The 16,352-nt window shown below is 39.4% G+C and overlaps 1 protein-coding gene across 6 annotated transcripts in view; it reads left to right on the top strand.

Annotated features, from left to right (window-relative positions):
* PUS7 (pseudouridine synthase 7) overlaps window positions 1-13,755 on the top strand; it is a 54,894-nt gene extending 41,139 nt beyond the window's left edge. For 2 of the 6 annotated variants that reach the window (XM_057550155.1, XM_057550158.1), the window contains exons 9-16: window positions 145-270; window positions 4,813-4,874; window positions 5,741-5,901; window positions 6,893-7,019; window positions 8,431-8,532; window positions 10,859-10,988; window positions 11,921-12,012; window positions 12,644-13,755. In XM_057550155.1, the coding sequence (XP_057406138.1) occupies window positions 145-270; window positions 4,813-4,874; window positions 5,741-5,901; window positions 6,893-7,019; window positions 8,431-8,532; window positions 10,859-10,988; window positions 11,921-12,012; window positions 12,644-12,783 (940 nt within the window). In that variant the 3' untranslated portion in view covers window positions 12,784-13,755. The remainder of the gene's footprint in view (window positions 1-144; window positions 271-4,812; window positions 4,875-5,740; window positions 5,902-6,892; window positions 7,020-8,430; window positions 8,533-10,858; window positions 10,989-11,920; window positions 12,013-12,643) is intronic. The other 4 variants (XM_057550156.1, XM_057550159.1, XM_057550160.1 and 1 more) reach the window with 4 other exon arrangements.
* The last annotated feature ends 2,597 nt before the right edge of the window (window positions 13,756-16,352 follow it).

Below are 16,352 nucleotides of genomic sequence, written 5' to 3'. Positions count from 1 at the left end.
AAAAGACAGCGTCCTCAGGAGGTAGAGAGAAAGCTGCAGGGGGCAAGGGAAAGGCACAGAAGCCAAGCCATGTCGCTTGTGATATGCATCCCTGAACGTGTTTGCCTGTAAATTTTTTCCTCTGGGTAATTTGGGCCCCTACAGAAATATTACTGGAACTGACGACCACGTGGAACAAGCCATGAACTCTCTCAGGGAGATCGGATTTATTAACTACTACGGAATGCAAAGGTTTGGAACCACAGCTGTCCCCACATACCAAGTTGGAAGGTTTGTATTTAATTTCCTAACTTTCGTGTAAAAGAGCTCTCCCCTTAAAAAAAAGAAGCAGGATGTTTTTTTGTGGGTGGTGTTTTTTTGTTTGTTTGTTTGTTTTTTTTAAATTATTTATTTATTTATTTTTGGCTGTGTTGGGTCTTCGTTTCTGTGTGAGGGCTTTCTCCAGTTGCGGCAAGTGGGGGCCACTCTTCATCGCGGTGCGCGGGCCTCTCACTATCGCGGCCTCTCGTGTTGCGGAACACAGGCTCCAGACGCACAGGCTCAGTAGCTGTGGCTCACGGGCGCAGTTGCTCCGCGGCATGTGGGATCCTCCCAGACCAGGGCTCGAACCCGTGTTCCCTGCATTGGCAGGCGGACTCTCAACCACTGCGCCACCAGGGAAGCCCCGGGTGGTGTTTTTAATTATTTCTAGATTTCCTAGAAAAAAATGGAAATCTGGGCCAAACGAAGCAGTGTGTCTCATCCTTTTGGATGACCAGCTGATCCACAGCTGCCTCGTAAGTTTTGTCCTGTTTTATGATAATACATGCACAAGGTGAAGAAATAAATCAGAGTTCAAAAAGATATAACTTGAAAAGTAAAGTTTTTCTCTCTCCCCTGATAGCCCATCCAGGGATTCTATTTTATTTTCTTTTTTACAGGTAAATCTTGGCTCAGTAAGTGACCCAACAGTAGCAGTTGGGTAACTCAGACCCAAAGTAGCCTGAAGGAGATGGTGTAGTTTATGATCTCTGTTAGCAAGTGTTTCCTAGTTTCTTAAACTTGTACCTGCCCTTCCCCCATCCTTTAAAGAAAGTGGTATAGGACGCAATTAGCAAGTAAAATTTATTTTAAGAACTCTCTGATTAGCTTTGAGATAACAGGAAATCCCTCTAGGGCGAGCTAGGGTGGGAATCCCATCAATAAATACTTGGGTTTATAAACTTACTTATGCTATCCTGCTGTCCAGCAGAGACTGTGTTACCTAAATAATTATTCACGTGGCAGTTAGAACTGTGGAAGTTTGAGTTGGAAGTGATCTGAGAGGTTATTTAGTTCATGTTCTTCCTGGTGCTTCAAACCCTTTATTTTAGCCAAGATGAAATCTCGGCTTAGGGAGCCTGCCCAAGCTCACTAGTTAGTCAGGTGCAGTCCTGAGGATAGAGGGGCTCTTCTTGAATCAGTCCATGGTTCAGCAGCTGACTCCATGAAGTTACATTTGTTCATGCATCTTTAAGAGCACAAAATGAAAAATATCATGTAGTATTTCCTCTACCTCTTTGAGGCAGTGTTGTGAGGGTTAAAAGCTCAGGCAGAAGGGGGGAATTCCCTGGCGGTCCAGTGGTTAGGACTGTGCGCTTTCACTGCCTAGGGCCTGGGTTCAGTCCCTGGTCGGGGAACTAAGATCTCGCAAGCCTTGGGGTTCAGCCAAAAAAAAAAAAAGCAAAACAAAACAAAACCCCTCAGGCATTGAAGTCAGATTTCAGTTCTGAGCCTCACATTAGTCATCTGTGAAATGGAAAGGATAACACCAACCTCACAGGGGTGGTGAAAATGAAGTAAGATGAAGTCTATGCAATACCTGTTTCTATGCCTAGCAGATAGGAAGTGCTCAATAAATGGAAAGTAATATATTAAAATTAGAATATACTAACCAGAGAAAAAAATTGTTGCCAGGAAGAAAACTGTAATAAATAATAATCACTATTATTAGATAATAAAAGATAATATTTTCAGACATTGATAATGAAGATGCTAATTGTCCTGTGAGACAGAATATTTAAGAGAAGGCTGTATCACCCTTTGACTTTGTAGCTAATTCGGCAGAACAGCAGCCATGGGACCCTGTAAATTTTGCACTCCAAAGATAATGTAAAATAGCTAATGAAAATGACATCAGATTTATTCAGGACCAAAATTGCATTAACATGCCCAAGTATAAAGTCAGTATATAATCCATTCAGAATTCCTAACCAACAATTTTTATGACACAAGAATGTTTCCTAGCTTCAGAGTAGCCCACTGTTACCACCACAGGACCACCTAAAGAAAACACCCTCAGTTTATAGTTTAAAGGTGGAAGAGTGACTTGAATCCAAAATATTTAAAGAACTATTACGACTCAGAAACAAAAAGACAAATAACCTAAAAATGGTCAAAGAATCTGAGTAGACATTTCTCCATAGAACATAGACTAATGGCCAATAAGCACATAAAAAGATGCTTGACATCACTAAGGAATCACTAATCACTGGGAAAAAGCAGTTCAAAACCACAATGAGATACTACTTCACACCCAGTACAATGGCTAAAATCAGAAAGACAGACAATAAATAAGTATGGGTGGGGGACTTCCTTGGTGGTATAGTGGTTAAGAATCCACCTGCCGGGCTTCCCTGGTGGCGCAGTGGTTAGGAGTCCACCTGCCAATGCAGGGGACTTGGGTTCGAGCTCTGGTCCGGGAGGATCCCACATGCCGCGGAGCAACTAAGCCCGTGCGCCACAACTACTGAGCCTGCACTCTAGAGCCCGTGCTCCACAACAAGAGAAGCCACCGCAATGAGAAGCCCATGCACCACAAAGAAGAGTAGCCCCCGCTTGCCGCAACTAGAGAAAGCCCGTGTGCAGCAACGAAGACCCAACACAGCCAAAAATAATAAATAAATAAAATAAATTTATTTTTTTTTAATGTAAAAAAATAAAAAAAGAAGGTGGAAGAAGGAAAGATAATGTCAGAAAGGTAGAAAACATTTTAATGTGTGGTGAGCCAGATAGGATGGCTTGTTATAAACCAAATATATCCATCTTTAATATGGTGATATATACTGAACCTTCACGTGTGTGGTAGTATCTTAAAAGTGTTAAGTCCTGTAGTTAAGAAATTTTAATATATTACACCAGATGTTGGCAGACTTTCTCTGTAAAGGTAAATGTTTAGGCTTTGTGGGCCGTGGAGTGTGTGTAGCAGCTACTCAGCACTGCTGTTAGTGTGAAAGCGGCCAGAAATAGTACATAAATTAAGGATCACGGATGTTTTCCAATAAAACTATTTACAAAATCAAGTGGCCAGCCAGATAAAGGTTTTTGAGCACAGAAGTCTTTTTCCATGAAATCTGGCACACTAGTGCCTAGTCTTGAATTAATACTGTACTCTTTTTGGAAATGTTACTGACGGCCTAGCCAGCTGAATAATGTGTCACTCAGGAGTATATTTAAAGACTGATAGAGCATGGCTTGTTCCAGGACTTCAAGGATGGCCAGCAGTGGGATATCTATTAATCTAATTCATTGCATTAGTAGGTTAAATATCCATATGATCTCATCAGTAGATAAAACAGCATTGTATATAATTTAATACACAGAAATATCTCATATAGATTAACTTAAACATGAAAAATAAAAACCCTAGTTAAGTAGAAAAACAGAAAAATTAATAGAAGGGATTTTTATTTTCTTATGGTAGGGAAGGCCTTTCTAAGTATGACTCCAAGAGCAGAAATCTTAACTAGAAAAATGTTCAGGGGCTTCCCTGGTGGCACAGTGGTTAAGAATCCGCCTGCCAATGCAGGAGACACGGGTTCGAGCCCTGGTCCGGGAGGATCCCACATGCCGCGGAGCAACGAAGCCCATGCGCCACAACTACTGAGCCTGCACGCCACAACTACTGAGCCTGCATGCCTACAGCCCGTGCTCTGCAGCAGGAGAAGCCACCGCAATGAGAAGCCCATGCACTGCAATGAGGAGTAGCCCCCGCTCGCTGCAACTAAAGAAAGCCCAAGTGTAGCAACGAAGACCAAACGCAGCCAAAAAGAGAAAAACAAATACCGTATGCAGCCAAAAAAAAATTTTTTTAAATAAACAAATTTATAAAAAAAAAAAAAAGAATCTGGGTTAAAAAAAAAAATGTTCAGATATGATACACGAAATACAACCTCTGTGTGATAAGAGAGTATAATAAAAGTTAAAGAAAAAACTGCATACACTTAAAGATCAAGCAAGTCTTGAAAACTACACTCTGAAGTGTTAAGAGTGTTTATTTTTTAAAGGTTAGATACCAGGTAACCTTTCTTATGTACTGTTTAATTTTAAAGAAGCATGTATAACTTATAATCAGCAAATGTAAAGATACTTCCATTTTGGCAAGAATAATAGAGAAGGATAAATTGTATTTATTCTGTTTATCTAGGCAAGAAAGTATTTAACACGGGAGACTTTTTTTGAGAAGTTTCAAATAAGTTTTAGTATATAAAGACAACTTTGATTTATACAGATAATACCATGTATAACAGCTTAAAGCATGACTAGGTAGTATTTATACTATAACAGTTTTCTAAAACAAATGATATTAAATGTTATGAGTAAACATTATATTTTTAATTTTCTTCTCAAGGTCTTCTGACATTTACATTTGAAATCTATGTTATTATATTTTTCTGCTTATTTTAAGTTTAATAAAATATATAAAGTTAATATGGTTTTGTTACTCCACAGGCTTGGGCACATAAAATTCACCTTAATGCAAAATTAAGTAAAATAAATTCTGTTTAATTTTAGAGCTATACTACAAAATTCCTGGACTGAAGTCATGGATTTAATATTGAAACCCCGTTCTGGAGGTGAGAATAAAAATCATCTTAAGAAAAAAAAAAAGAATATATGACTAGGTATTCATGGAATTGCTTTGAAGTATAGGTACAAATTGGGGTCATTATTTCAGAACTTTTAAAACTGTTTTTAAAGTAAAAAGTATAGTTTGTGTCTTTTTTTACACAAGTTTTATGTATATATTTGAGATTTATAATTTATATCTTATTTTCAGGTCTTTAGCTCATCTAATTTATTAATTCATAAATGAGTACATTCATTTCCTTTTCTCCATGCAGTATTAAATCTCTGAACATATAGGAATCCAAACAGATTTCACTGGTGGTTAATTTGTTAAAGCAAAATGTAATACAGTATAAAAACTTGACAAAAACACACTGAGGATTTTTAAGTTTGAAGAGTTCATTAAAAACTGTAATGTCATACTGTATGGAAAAGGATTTAAGTACTACTTTACAAATCAGCAAAATAATTATGCCCACTTTGGATAATTATTCATTTGCAAGTTAAAAGAGATAAGGTTGTCTTAATTTTAGGGAAAGTAACCCATTAAATTTGACAATACAGTAGAAAAAGAGAGGGAAGGAAGAAAGGACTACCAAGGTTTTGTCTGATGTTGAGTCAGCTTGATAATGAACAGTCATTGGCTTTAAGTCCTGGGGTGGTAGCATGTTGAAAGCCATCTAGTTCTGTAAACTTTCTGCCCTTCCCATCTTTTCACTTTCTGATGGTTATTCTCAGGTGACCAAAAGCTCTTCAGAGTATCTCTGTTACAAATAGCACTTTCTAGTTTTGTGTTCTCTGTGAAGTGTTTTAAGTTATAGAACTCTGTCTTTTGGATAAATTGTTTAATCACAGCTTTTTTTCCCCCCACCAGCTGAAAAGGGGTACTTGGTTAAATGCAGGGAGGAATGGGCGAAGACCAAAGACCCAGCCGCTGCCCTCCGAAAACTACCTGTCAAAAGGTGTGTGGAAGGGCAGCTTCTCCGAGGACTTTCAAAATACGGACTGAAGAATATAGTCTCTGCATTTGGCATAGTGAGTGCAATTTGTGAAGTCAGGCACTGACTCGAGGTGGCTCAATGCTTTGAACTTTTTATCTTTAAATATTTTACTAAATTTTGGAAGAACAGAAGGTAAATAAGGATCCTTTGGCGATCTCTGAGAGGGGTGTTGCCTGCGAGATCCGTGCTCAGACCCTGGGTGGTGATAGGGGAGGGTGGTGGGTGCAGGCAGTGGGGCAGTGGTTGTTAACATGCAGGGCACGAGGAAAGCATCCGTGTGGAAAATACCTACAAGGAAGTTTAAATTAAGTATCTTGGTATTTGAGAAATTCAGAACCCATCATAGAGTTCATTTCTTGGTCACCCTCTAGCATCAGAACCGTAACCTGCCTCAGTGAGAGGGTTGCACAGTAAGTGGTCTAAATGACTACATTTTAGTGTGGTTTCTCCGTGGTGATTCAAGACTGGGTAGCATCATGGTGAGTGTGGCCTCTACTGGTGTTTGGGTACTATAATACAGATAGACTAAAGTTTAACTCCTAACTGTAGGTCTTGATTACTCTCCCCCAGATGTACAAAAAAATCAGGATTCCTGCTGCAGGAAGTGAGTTGTCAGTTCAGTCATACAGGCTTTCTCCTTCCAGAGAATTAGAAAGCACTGTTAGCTCTATGATTGAGGTGTAAATTCCTTGAGTTTGAAGTCTGTATCTTTGATTTAGGGTGTAAATTCCAAAGCGCTTGCTTTCTTCACGTGAACGTCTGAACTGTGGGTGCAAAACGGGAGCCGCTGCAGCTGCTGCTGATCATGAACACCCTCTAGTCTGAGGGGTTCCGTCTCTAACGTTGGTGGCTGTGTGTCAGTTACTGTTTCTGTAGGCTGTTAGAAAAATGGGAGATTGAAGTTACGAGTTTCTTGTACTAGGGGCACCACTAAAAAAGTGGGATGTCTTGGAAAGTACAGTACTTTTAATGTTCAGAATGTATTTTTTTTTTCTCTTGCCTGTTTTTTATTTTTCTCCCGTCAGATACCAAGAAACAATCGCTTAATGTATATTCATAGCTATCAGAGCTATGTGTGGAACAACATGGTGAGCAAGAGGATCGAAGAGTACGGCCTGAACCCTGTCCCAGGGGACCTTGTTCTCAAAGGAGGTAAAAGGGCAGACACCATCCTTGCTCACCCAAACTTGGCTTCAGTTATTTGACACTAGTGCTTAAAATCCAGCCTGGCTGCTGGTTAAGATAGCTGTCTGGTAAGCTTGAAATGGAAAGACATTGCAAGCTCAGACTGACTGGTATGGATCCGTTACATGTAATGAAAAATAGGCATCTGATTTGAAAATATGCACCTGACTCTCTCCAGGCTTCCATTTTCTCAACTAGGATAAGATTTGGACTAAGTGTTGCCTAAGATCCCTTTGCAAACCCTAATCTGGGTCTAGCTAATACTTCTCTACACTTCTGGGTGTATGTCAGCCTCCCTGCTGTTGTTGCCAGTCTTAAAGAGTTTCTTTAAGTCAACACAAGACTGGAGCACACTTTACATGGGGCTGTGATATCATAGACATTTAGTGCACACTCCGGGCCTGAAATGTTCATAAGACATGCAAACAGTCCCGTCTGCTGTTGAGCCCTTACTGTGTGCCGGGCCTTGTGCTAAGTAAGCCCTTTAGGTGCATCTTCTAGTTTAAAGCTCACAGTATTACTGTGAAGCATTCTCTCTGTTCCTCATCCGAGGTTCAGTCACTTGCCCCAAGGTTCCACAGCTGGTTAAAAAAAAAAGAGAAGGCTGGGACTTCCCTGGCAGGCCAGTGGTTAAGACTCTGCGCTTCCACTGCTGGGGACATGGATTCGATCCCCGGTCGGGGAACTAAGATTCCAAGTGCCGCTCAGTGTGGCCAAAAATAAATAAATAAATAAACATTAATTTTTTAAAAAAATAAAAGAGAGAGAAGTCTGGGAATCAAATCAAGTCTGTTTCCAAAGTCCATGTTCTTCCTGGCTACTTCCTGGAGACAGTCTGCTCATCTGCAGGTGTGCCCAGTCAATGCACTAAAACTTTTCATTTGTATAGAAATTTTAATTAATCTTTTCCTGATTTAATTTTTCCTCACCCAATATTGATCACATCTGGTGTATTTTAATGTCCCCTGTGCCACCACATTTCATCCTCTAAATACAGACGGGTTTTTTTTCTCCATTGTTTATGCTTTTAGCAAAATGCATTCATCTGTGATAACTTTCCAAATAGTATTTTGTAGTGTTGTCTGATGAGGAAAAAGAAGCTAAAAGCCAGGAGTCCTAAAACGTGAGGGTGCAGCTGAGAAATAGATTATTTTTAGTTTTCTACTTTTTCTGAATCCACGATATTTATTTTTCGGGTAGAATAGAAAAGACAGAAAGGCATATATTCCAAACTAATTTCTCTAAGCTTCATGGGGCACTGAACCTGGGCATGCTTGCATTTCTGATTGCTTAGATGTGTAATTTTAGAAGGTTGGGCTCGTGGAAATACTGCCTGTTTTCGTAATTCTTCTTAATTTATCCATTGGTGTATTTTCAGCCACAGCTGCCTGTATTGAGGAAGACGATGTTAATAATTACTCCATCCATGATGTGGTAATGCCCTTGCCTGGTTTTGATGTTATCTACCCCCAGCATAAAAGTAAGTTCCCTCTGGGGAAGGTAGTTAAAGTCGGACATAATTAAGCCACTGGCAGCCAGGAGTCGAGAGAGGGAAAAAAAAAAATCAGTATTTTAAATATGATTTTAGAACCTTAATTTCCATCCAACTTGAAAAAAATGTTTACATTTCAAACATACATAAGCCGTGTTTGCTTATAAAAGTCTCCCTGAAATAGATGCATTCAGATGGATGATTTAAATTAAGAAACCAGGTGGTGGAGGTGGTGGGGATGGTGATAGTGTTGGTATCATTATTGTTGTTGCTGTTATTATTGGCGCTGTTATTTAAAATTTCTGAAATTCACTAATTCTTACTAAGGATGGAAGGGTTTGGAAAGAGTCATTGAGAAAGAGAATGGATAATTCTACTTTAGCATTGCTTTTTTTAACCTTTTTTTTTTTTTTTAAACCGCGTTAAGTAATATCTGTTCATTGTGTTTTAAGAGTCAATGGGCTCAGAAGTTTATAAACTGGAAACTTAGCATTCCCTACCCTTATTTCCCATTCCCCAGAGGCTGATAAGAATTACTTCCGTACCTTCATGGATGCCATTTTGACAGGGGAATTGGAACTTTTACTGTTGAAGGATTCAGAAATTGAAAAAAAGAAAGCAGCCCTGAGCATGGGACTACCCTAGTGGAACTGACCCTGGAAGTTTACTCCTCACCAGGGCTGGTCTGTCGGAGGTGTTTTCCTGTTAAAACATCTTATCTCTCAAGAGCCCAGACTTAGTTTACTTATCAACATTATATTCCTTGAAATTACAGAATGATTAGGATTAACACCGCTCTTTGATAAGGCAAATACTTATAAAAGAGTTGAGTGGTAGTCTGCCACTTACACGTTGACAAATCAAACTGCTGTGTGAGGTTGGCCTCATGGAGGGAAAAGGACTAGAGACGAGGAGGGAGAATGAATAAGGGCGGTAGACAAGGGAGGGGTGGCCTGCCTGTGCTGTGTGGATGGCACAGATGGTGCAGCGAGGAACCGGAGACCAGTACCAGGAGGTAGAGAAGGAAGGCACTGAGATGCTTGGGGCCACACTTGCCCTCTTTCTGAGAGAGAAAAAGAAAGCATTCTTTTCTTCTCTCTGGTACCTCTCAAGGTCAGAAAGTTTGGGCTAGTTAGTATCAGTTAAAACATAAATTCAGCATAGCCTTTGACAGAGCCGATTGTGGAGACCTCGTGGCCGAGACAGGGGCTCACAGACTGGCTGGGTGGTGGTTCAGGCATGTGGATTCATGACGTAGGCACACTTGGTGTCAGCAGTGCTCAGTTAGGGATCCCTGCTGTCCTCACGAGTGGGTCGTGAGGGAGTCTTTCCTTGACCCTGGTCTAACCAGCGTTTTTTATGAATGACATGGGTAAAGAAATCTGCTTATCATATTTGCAAGTAGTATAACCCAAAATAGTTAATATTAATTATATGGAAAATAAGTATTTAAAAAAACCTGCAGAGGGCATTTAATAGGGTTAAATGTAAATTCTCATGTTTACGCTCAAAGATCAAGTGTACAGATGGAAAAGGCCAGTTTGGTGGTAGTCTACATAAAAAGTATCCGGTGTTACTATTAATGTAAGCCTGTTACCCAAGGCAGATGAGGGGTTGGTGGGGAGTACAGAAATATCAAAGGAGGGACAGTTAGAGGAACTTGTTGGTCTAGAGGAGATCATGGCTTAAAGGCCCAGTACTTACGAACACATGTGGAAGAAGGCAATTAATCTGTGTTCCAAAGCAGTCGACAGAAGTCACATGAAGACCTGTTTCAGCTTGGCACAGAAAAAATTTTCCAATAATTGCATGCCTCACAAAGTAGTAGCTCCTCATAAATGGCAACGTGCAAGCAAAGGCTGGATGACTGTCTCTCTCTGGTGTTATAAAAAAGTTTCTACATCAGGTGCGAGGATGAGCCAGATGGTGTTCCCAGGTCTCTTATTTTTATACATTTATTTATAACTACCTTCTTCTGTAAGTAATTTGAGGCTCTGTATATGGTCTCTTCCAACTCTGAGTACATATACATTGTAGTTGAGTAACTTCTGATGAAATGGCCTTTTGTAGCCACCTTGGGACCCTTAACCCCAGATACTGTGCCTGGTTGCAAAAATAACCTACAAGTCGGCCAAACCTAAACTGGAGACACCTAGTACTAGTTAGTAAGTCAGTACGTTTTAATTCCAGAGAACAGATTGGATTGTAAATTGAGATGATTAATTTTGTTAAGGTGACAGAATTTACGTTACTCTCTATAGTTCAAGGTAGCTTGCTGACATGCTGCATTCCAACTGATTTTGTTTTATATTAGTTAGTGAAGCCTACAGGGAAATGCTCACAGCGGACAATCTTGATATTGACAACATGAGACACAAAATTAGAGATTATTCCTTATCAGGGGCCTACCGAAAGATCATTATTCGTCCTCAGAATGTCAGCTGGTGAGTAATAGTCTGGAATGAAATAGAACTGAACTACTGGATTTTAACCTTTTTCATTATATAAATATTTTTCGTTGCTTACAGCCTGGCATAAAAGTGTTATTGTTGTTATTAAATACTATTCTCATTACTGCTACTACCTGGTATTTTTCAAATTATCAGGAGATAAATGAATTCAAATATATAGTGAAAGTGGCTAAGTTTACATCTTACTGACATTGCTAAATTATTGAAGAGATGTGCAGAGAATGAACTTTTTCCCTATTCCTGAAAAACTGAGATTTTCAAGTTATCTTGCTCAGAATTAGCTATGAGTTCCACACTGATATGGTTGTTGCATTATCATGTTTCTAGAGAGAAAAAGATACTTGTATTAACCCATTTTAAAATACTTTAATACCTAGTATTATGTAAAGCTTTATTTGATAATTAAAAAAACTAAAGCCTGGACTAGTTGCCCACTGTCAGGAAATTCTCTCTTCCTTCTCTCCATCTTTTCTCCCTTTTCCTCTTCCCTCCTCTTCTCTGGATTGTGGGAAGAGGCTGACAGAGTTGGCCTCCATCTTGCCAGAGAGCAGTTTCTCACAGTAACATGGTGTTGTTAGTGGTGATAACCGCTCTGGAGAAAGTACAGATGCTGTGATTAATTCAACTGCATCTCTGCCAAGTGAAGTTTACTACTTACCAACTACATACAAAAGGAATTTCCATCCTAGGGTAACATTTTTTATTTTTACCATAGGCTGGCATCATCTGTCACCTTGCTATATAGTATTTATATATAAAATATGGCTGTATTCTGTTACTGAATACTCCCACCTATAATTATTTACACTAGGCCTGTGTGTTTTCCTTGCTAAACAAATGGTGATGAGTAACTTAGTGCCTGTTATGGAAATTCACATTCACACTTTGCTTTATATGTTTCGAAGGGAAGTCGTTGCATATGATGATCCTAAAATTCCACTCTTCAACACAGATGTGGACAACCTAGAAGGGAAACCACCACCAGTGTTTGCTTCTGGTAAGTTTACTCAGCCATCAGTTCTGTGTCAACTTTGAAATGTTTTCTCATACAAAAACATATTTAAAAAAAAAAATCTTATAATGACCACCATCTCCCAACCCACTCTAGGATTTCTATTTTGTGTTTTGTCATCTTAGTTTTATGATTACAGTTGGAGGTCAGTATTAAAACAGTATTTCCCACTGAAAATGAATGAACATTATAGAAGGTTGTGATATTAGGTTATTGAATATCCTCCCCACTCCCATAGAGAGTTAACAAAGTTGAGTGAAAACCCAGCAAGAGAGTCTAAAATGCCTTTTCATTGTCAAATTCTTGTTGCCATTCCTTTGTCTGTTTTCACCCTGTGCTGTAAATTTTTTTTTTTTTTTTTTTCATTTTACGTGTGTTTCTCTCCTATGCTCTTCTGTCACCTGCCCTTTCTATGAAGGTTCCAGGTAGAATTACTATAGGGATTCAGCTGGATCCTTCACTCACAGATCTCTTACTTCCCATGCCTCATTTTCTGAGGCCCCATGGGAAGTAGGCTGAAGAAAGGAGCACAGTTCTTTTATCTGTATAGAGATTATGTGACTCGCCCCAGTCTGTCTGCAGCTGCCTTACTTTCTGACTGTTCTTTCTTGCCTAGCAGAAGGCAAATACAGAGCTCTGAAGATGGATTTTTCTCTCCCTCCTTCTACCTACGCGACCATGGCCATTCGCGAAGTGCTAAAAATGGATACCAGCATCAAGAACCAGACCCAGCTGAATACCACCTGGCTCCGCTGAGGCCTTTGTGTCCAGATTAGAAAATGCAGATACATGTTTGCTGGCTTCCTGTTCATTTTCCTCTTAGTACAGACCCCTATGTGGATTTTGGATCTTTGTACTAAAAGTCTTATTTGTATTTTTCCAAGTTTTTATTAGCTTAATTTGCAATATTTGTACATACATACAAATTTTGAGGATCCTAATTCTAGCTCAGAGAATATCAGTTGGTTAGAATACATTTCAGGTGCTTAAATCATAGTAAAACGTCAGCTTTACTGGCTTTATAATCATTTAAAGGAATTTGGTTTAAAGTAGCAGTTTTAGGTTTTGCTACATTCTTCGAAGGACACAGTAATTTTTAATGCATCCATGAATGGAGTACATAACAATGCATTTTAAGAGAAAATGCAACAAAACATATCTTGGCTATGGATAAATATTTAGAGTGACCCTTCCCCCTAAAACCTGTGAATATAAATAACGGTACTCATGCTTGTTTAAATGGTGATAAAACATCCACAAGTTTAAAAACACAAAGTGATTGTCATTATCCAGCTCATGAACCAGGTTCAGGTAAGTGTTTATAGACTTTTCAGTTGCAATAGCTTTTGCATTTATTATTATCATTGGCTTGCAGGAGAGTTGCATCAATAGGGCTTTTTATTTCTTGATGTAAACATGTGCACCTCTTTTTGTTAGTTAAGGTCTAATTTTTATTCTAGGTGCCTTTTATGTTCAGAACTCTTTCCACTGGACTGATTGATATCTGCCCGAAAATAAATGATAGAGAATAAAGCTTTTGAAAACTTACAAGGGCTCCTCCTATCAACAGCATTATCCTTGGTTATTCACGGCTTAGGTATTTCCAGTTCTGGCCATGCATAAAACTTTGCTCTGGTGTGAAAGCATAAATATGCCTTTCCAAAGGTGTGTGACATAATTGTACCATCATTTCTAGAATGAAATATAATAAATATTTTTAAAAACTCAGTTCTACTGGTTATGTTAATAAATAAATACTTAAACTGAATGCAAATGAGAATGTTGGCCCTACTGAAGGCGAGAAACTAAGTGAATGAGAGATCCTCAGAAAAGGTGTGTGGTGTCGTGACCGGGCGTGAGATAATATGGTGGCGTGTCCAATTGTATGACTGATTGACCATGTTAGACTGGCATCAAGGTTATTCTTACAGTAGCACCACTCACTTGCCTTCCAGCGTGCTTTCTGGTTGGAAAAGAAAGGGATAGAGAAGAGCCACCCTGCTTCACCATGGGAGTATGGATGACATTCGTCCTGTATCTGCCAGTGGAAACAAGGTGGAAAATTGTATTTTAGCCCTGGTATTTTAATGATGTCTGTCACGTTGCAGAGGTTAAAAAAAGATTAGAACCCTCCTGGTAAATTACCCTTTCAGCTGGCTAATTTCTAAAGAATCTTTTGCCCCACCAGGGCCAAATATATGAAATGTATGATTTGTCTATTTGTACTTTCCAGTGCTAGCAAGTTATTCTTCAGCAGACTGATTAGTGAGAAAGTATTTATTGAGGGAACCTAACTCTGCATGTTGCAAGTGCATTCCGTACTTCTGCATTTATAAATTTACATTACCAAAAAAAAAAAAGTGAGGGTAAACTTATGTTTTCTTCATTTTCGAAGTATTGGTACTTGTGGCTCTTTGTGCCGAGGTAATTTTCCTGGCTGCGTTAGCTGACTTCCAGTTTGTGCATGTCTCCTCTTAAACAGCAGTGGAGGATAATGATTCAGGGCAGATCCTTAGAGCCATTTTGAGACTTGGGGACATATCTAATGCTAGGGACTTGGTCAACTGGGAATAAATCATTGCCGTAGCATCTTCTTGTTAACAAAGTGGGGGTGTGGGGCGGGGGGCAGGATTCCCGTGAGGCAGGTTTACGAAGCCTGACGGCAGCTGCATCCTCAACATAAAAGTATCTTTGAAAAAAGAAATCTTTGTGTCCTAAATTTTTGCCGGACAAATAATAAAGGATGAGTGTTTTTTATTATAATATAAAACCAGCGCTATTTACTGATGGAAAAGTAAGCTAAATAACCACCGTCTGACCATCAACTGTTTTCATGGTTTCATGTGGTAGATTATAACTAGACTGCCATTATACTAATTAAAAAGATACCTGGTTGATTCCCAAATCTTCATGGTTACATGTTGTAGACAACAACTAGACATCTATGATACTAATAAAAATTTTTTTTTTCCTGGTTGATTCCTGAATCAACCGAAAAATTGGTAGCAGCTGCAACAGCACGTCAGTACTTAAAACTCCACCAGTTGTTCCAGGCTGTACAAATTAGCACAAACCGGTATGTATTTGTACTAAACTGCATTTTGTGGCCAATTTTGCACTAAAAAATCAGGGTGTGGGTATGGGTGTATAATACAAAATAGAATATATATAAATGTTATACTAACTTCTTATCTGTGCTAATGCGTGTACATGTGGTATTTTGAAACATAAAAACAGTCTAGGAGAATGTACTGTGTGGTTAGCATGGGTGAAGAAGTGAGAACACAGCAGAAGAACCTCAAAGCCGTGGATGGCCAGGTTCTGCCCTTCCTGAATTGAAGAGTGTGCCTGCATAACAAAGGGTAATTTAAAAGTTTTTCTTTGTTCAATGAAATCTGCTTTCCTACTTTATGGGGCTAACTTCTCTGTTTTGGATCACAAACTCCTTGGAAAACCTAAGGAAAAAGTGTGGACATTGTCTCCAGGGGAAGGAAAGGGGTAAAGCATGTATATACACACACATATACCTATACATACACATACATGCTAACTTTTTATACAGTTTTATGTGCTCCAGTGTAGTATTCAGCTAAGACCCCCTACTCTGGGTCAGTGCTTTCCAGACGTTAATGTGCATAGGAATCACCTGGAGATGCTGTTACTGCAGAATGTACTTCAGGAAGTCCAGATGGAGTCAGAAATACCTTGTGTTTCTAACAAACTCCCAGAGGTACTTGTGCTGCTGGTATGCACACCACACTTGGGGAAGCAAGGCTCTAGACCTTTGCCGGCCAGTACAGCAGCCCTAGCCACGCATGTTAATTTAAATTTAAGTTCACTAAAATGAAGTTGAGCTTCCCAGTCACACTAGCCACAGTTCAACAGCCCCGTAGCCATCTGTGTGGTCAGTGGCTGCTGTATTGGACAGCACTGCTCTGGATAACAAATGCGTCACCAGAAATATTCCAATACACAGGAGGTGTGACACCCAGCGATGCTAATGATTAAAGGCACACACTCAGGTAATAACACATTCCACAGGTGCAGGTGGGGTTACGTTGCCATTAGATCCAGGGCTCACACTGATGGCTTAAGAGTTCCCACTTGAAGTAGATCACCCTAGGGGTCTTCCTTAAACTCAGTTCAATGCTTCTCATGTTCTGGTTTCCTCCTGGATCACCTGTGATCCTTTTTTCTGCCCTTGCTTTCATCTAGATACCTTGTCCAAAGGTTTAATCAAACCATTCTTAAAGCTCTGAGGCCTTTTTGCTCCACAGGGGGAAATTATCCAGAACTGCTGGATAATTAAAATTATCCTTAACTGC

This window comes from Balaenoptera acutorostrata, chromosome 7 (genome assembly GCF_949987535.1).
Source record: "Balaenoptera acutorostrata chromosome 7, mBalAcu1.1, whole genome shotgun sequence".
NCBI classification, from domain to species: domain Eukaryota; kingdom Metazoa; phylum Chordata; class Mammalia; order Artiodactyla; family Balaenopteridae; genus Balaenoptera; species Balaenoptera acutorostrata.
The sequence above is the reverse complement of the archived record's forward strand: the minus strand, read 5'-3'. Positions and strand labels throughout refer to the sequence as shown.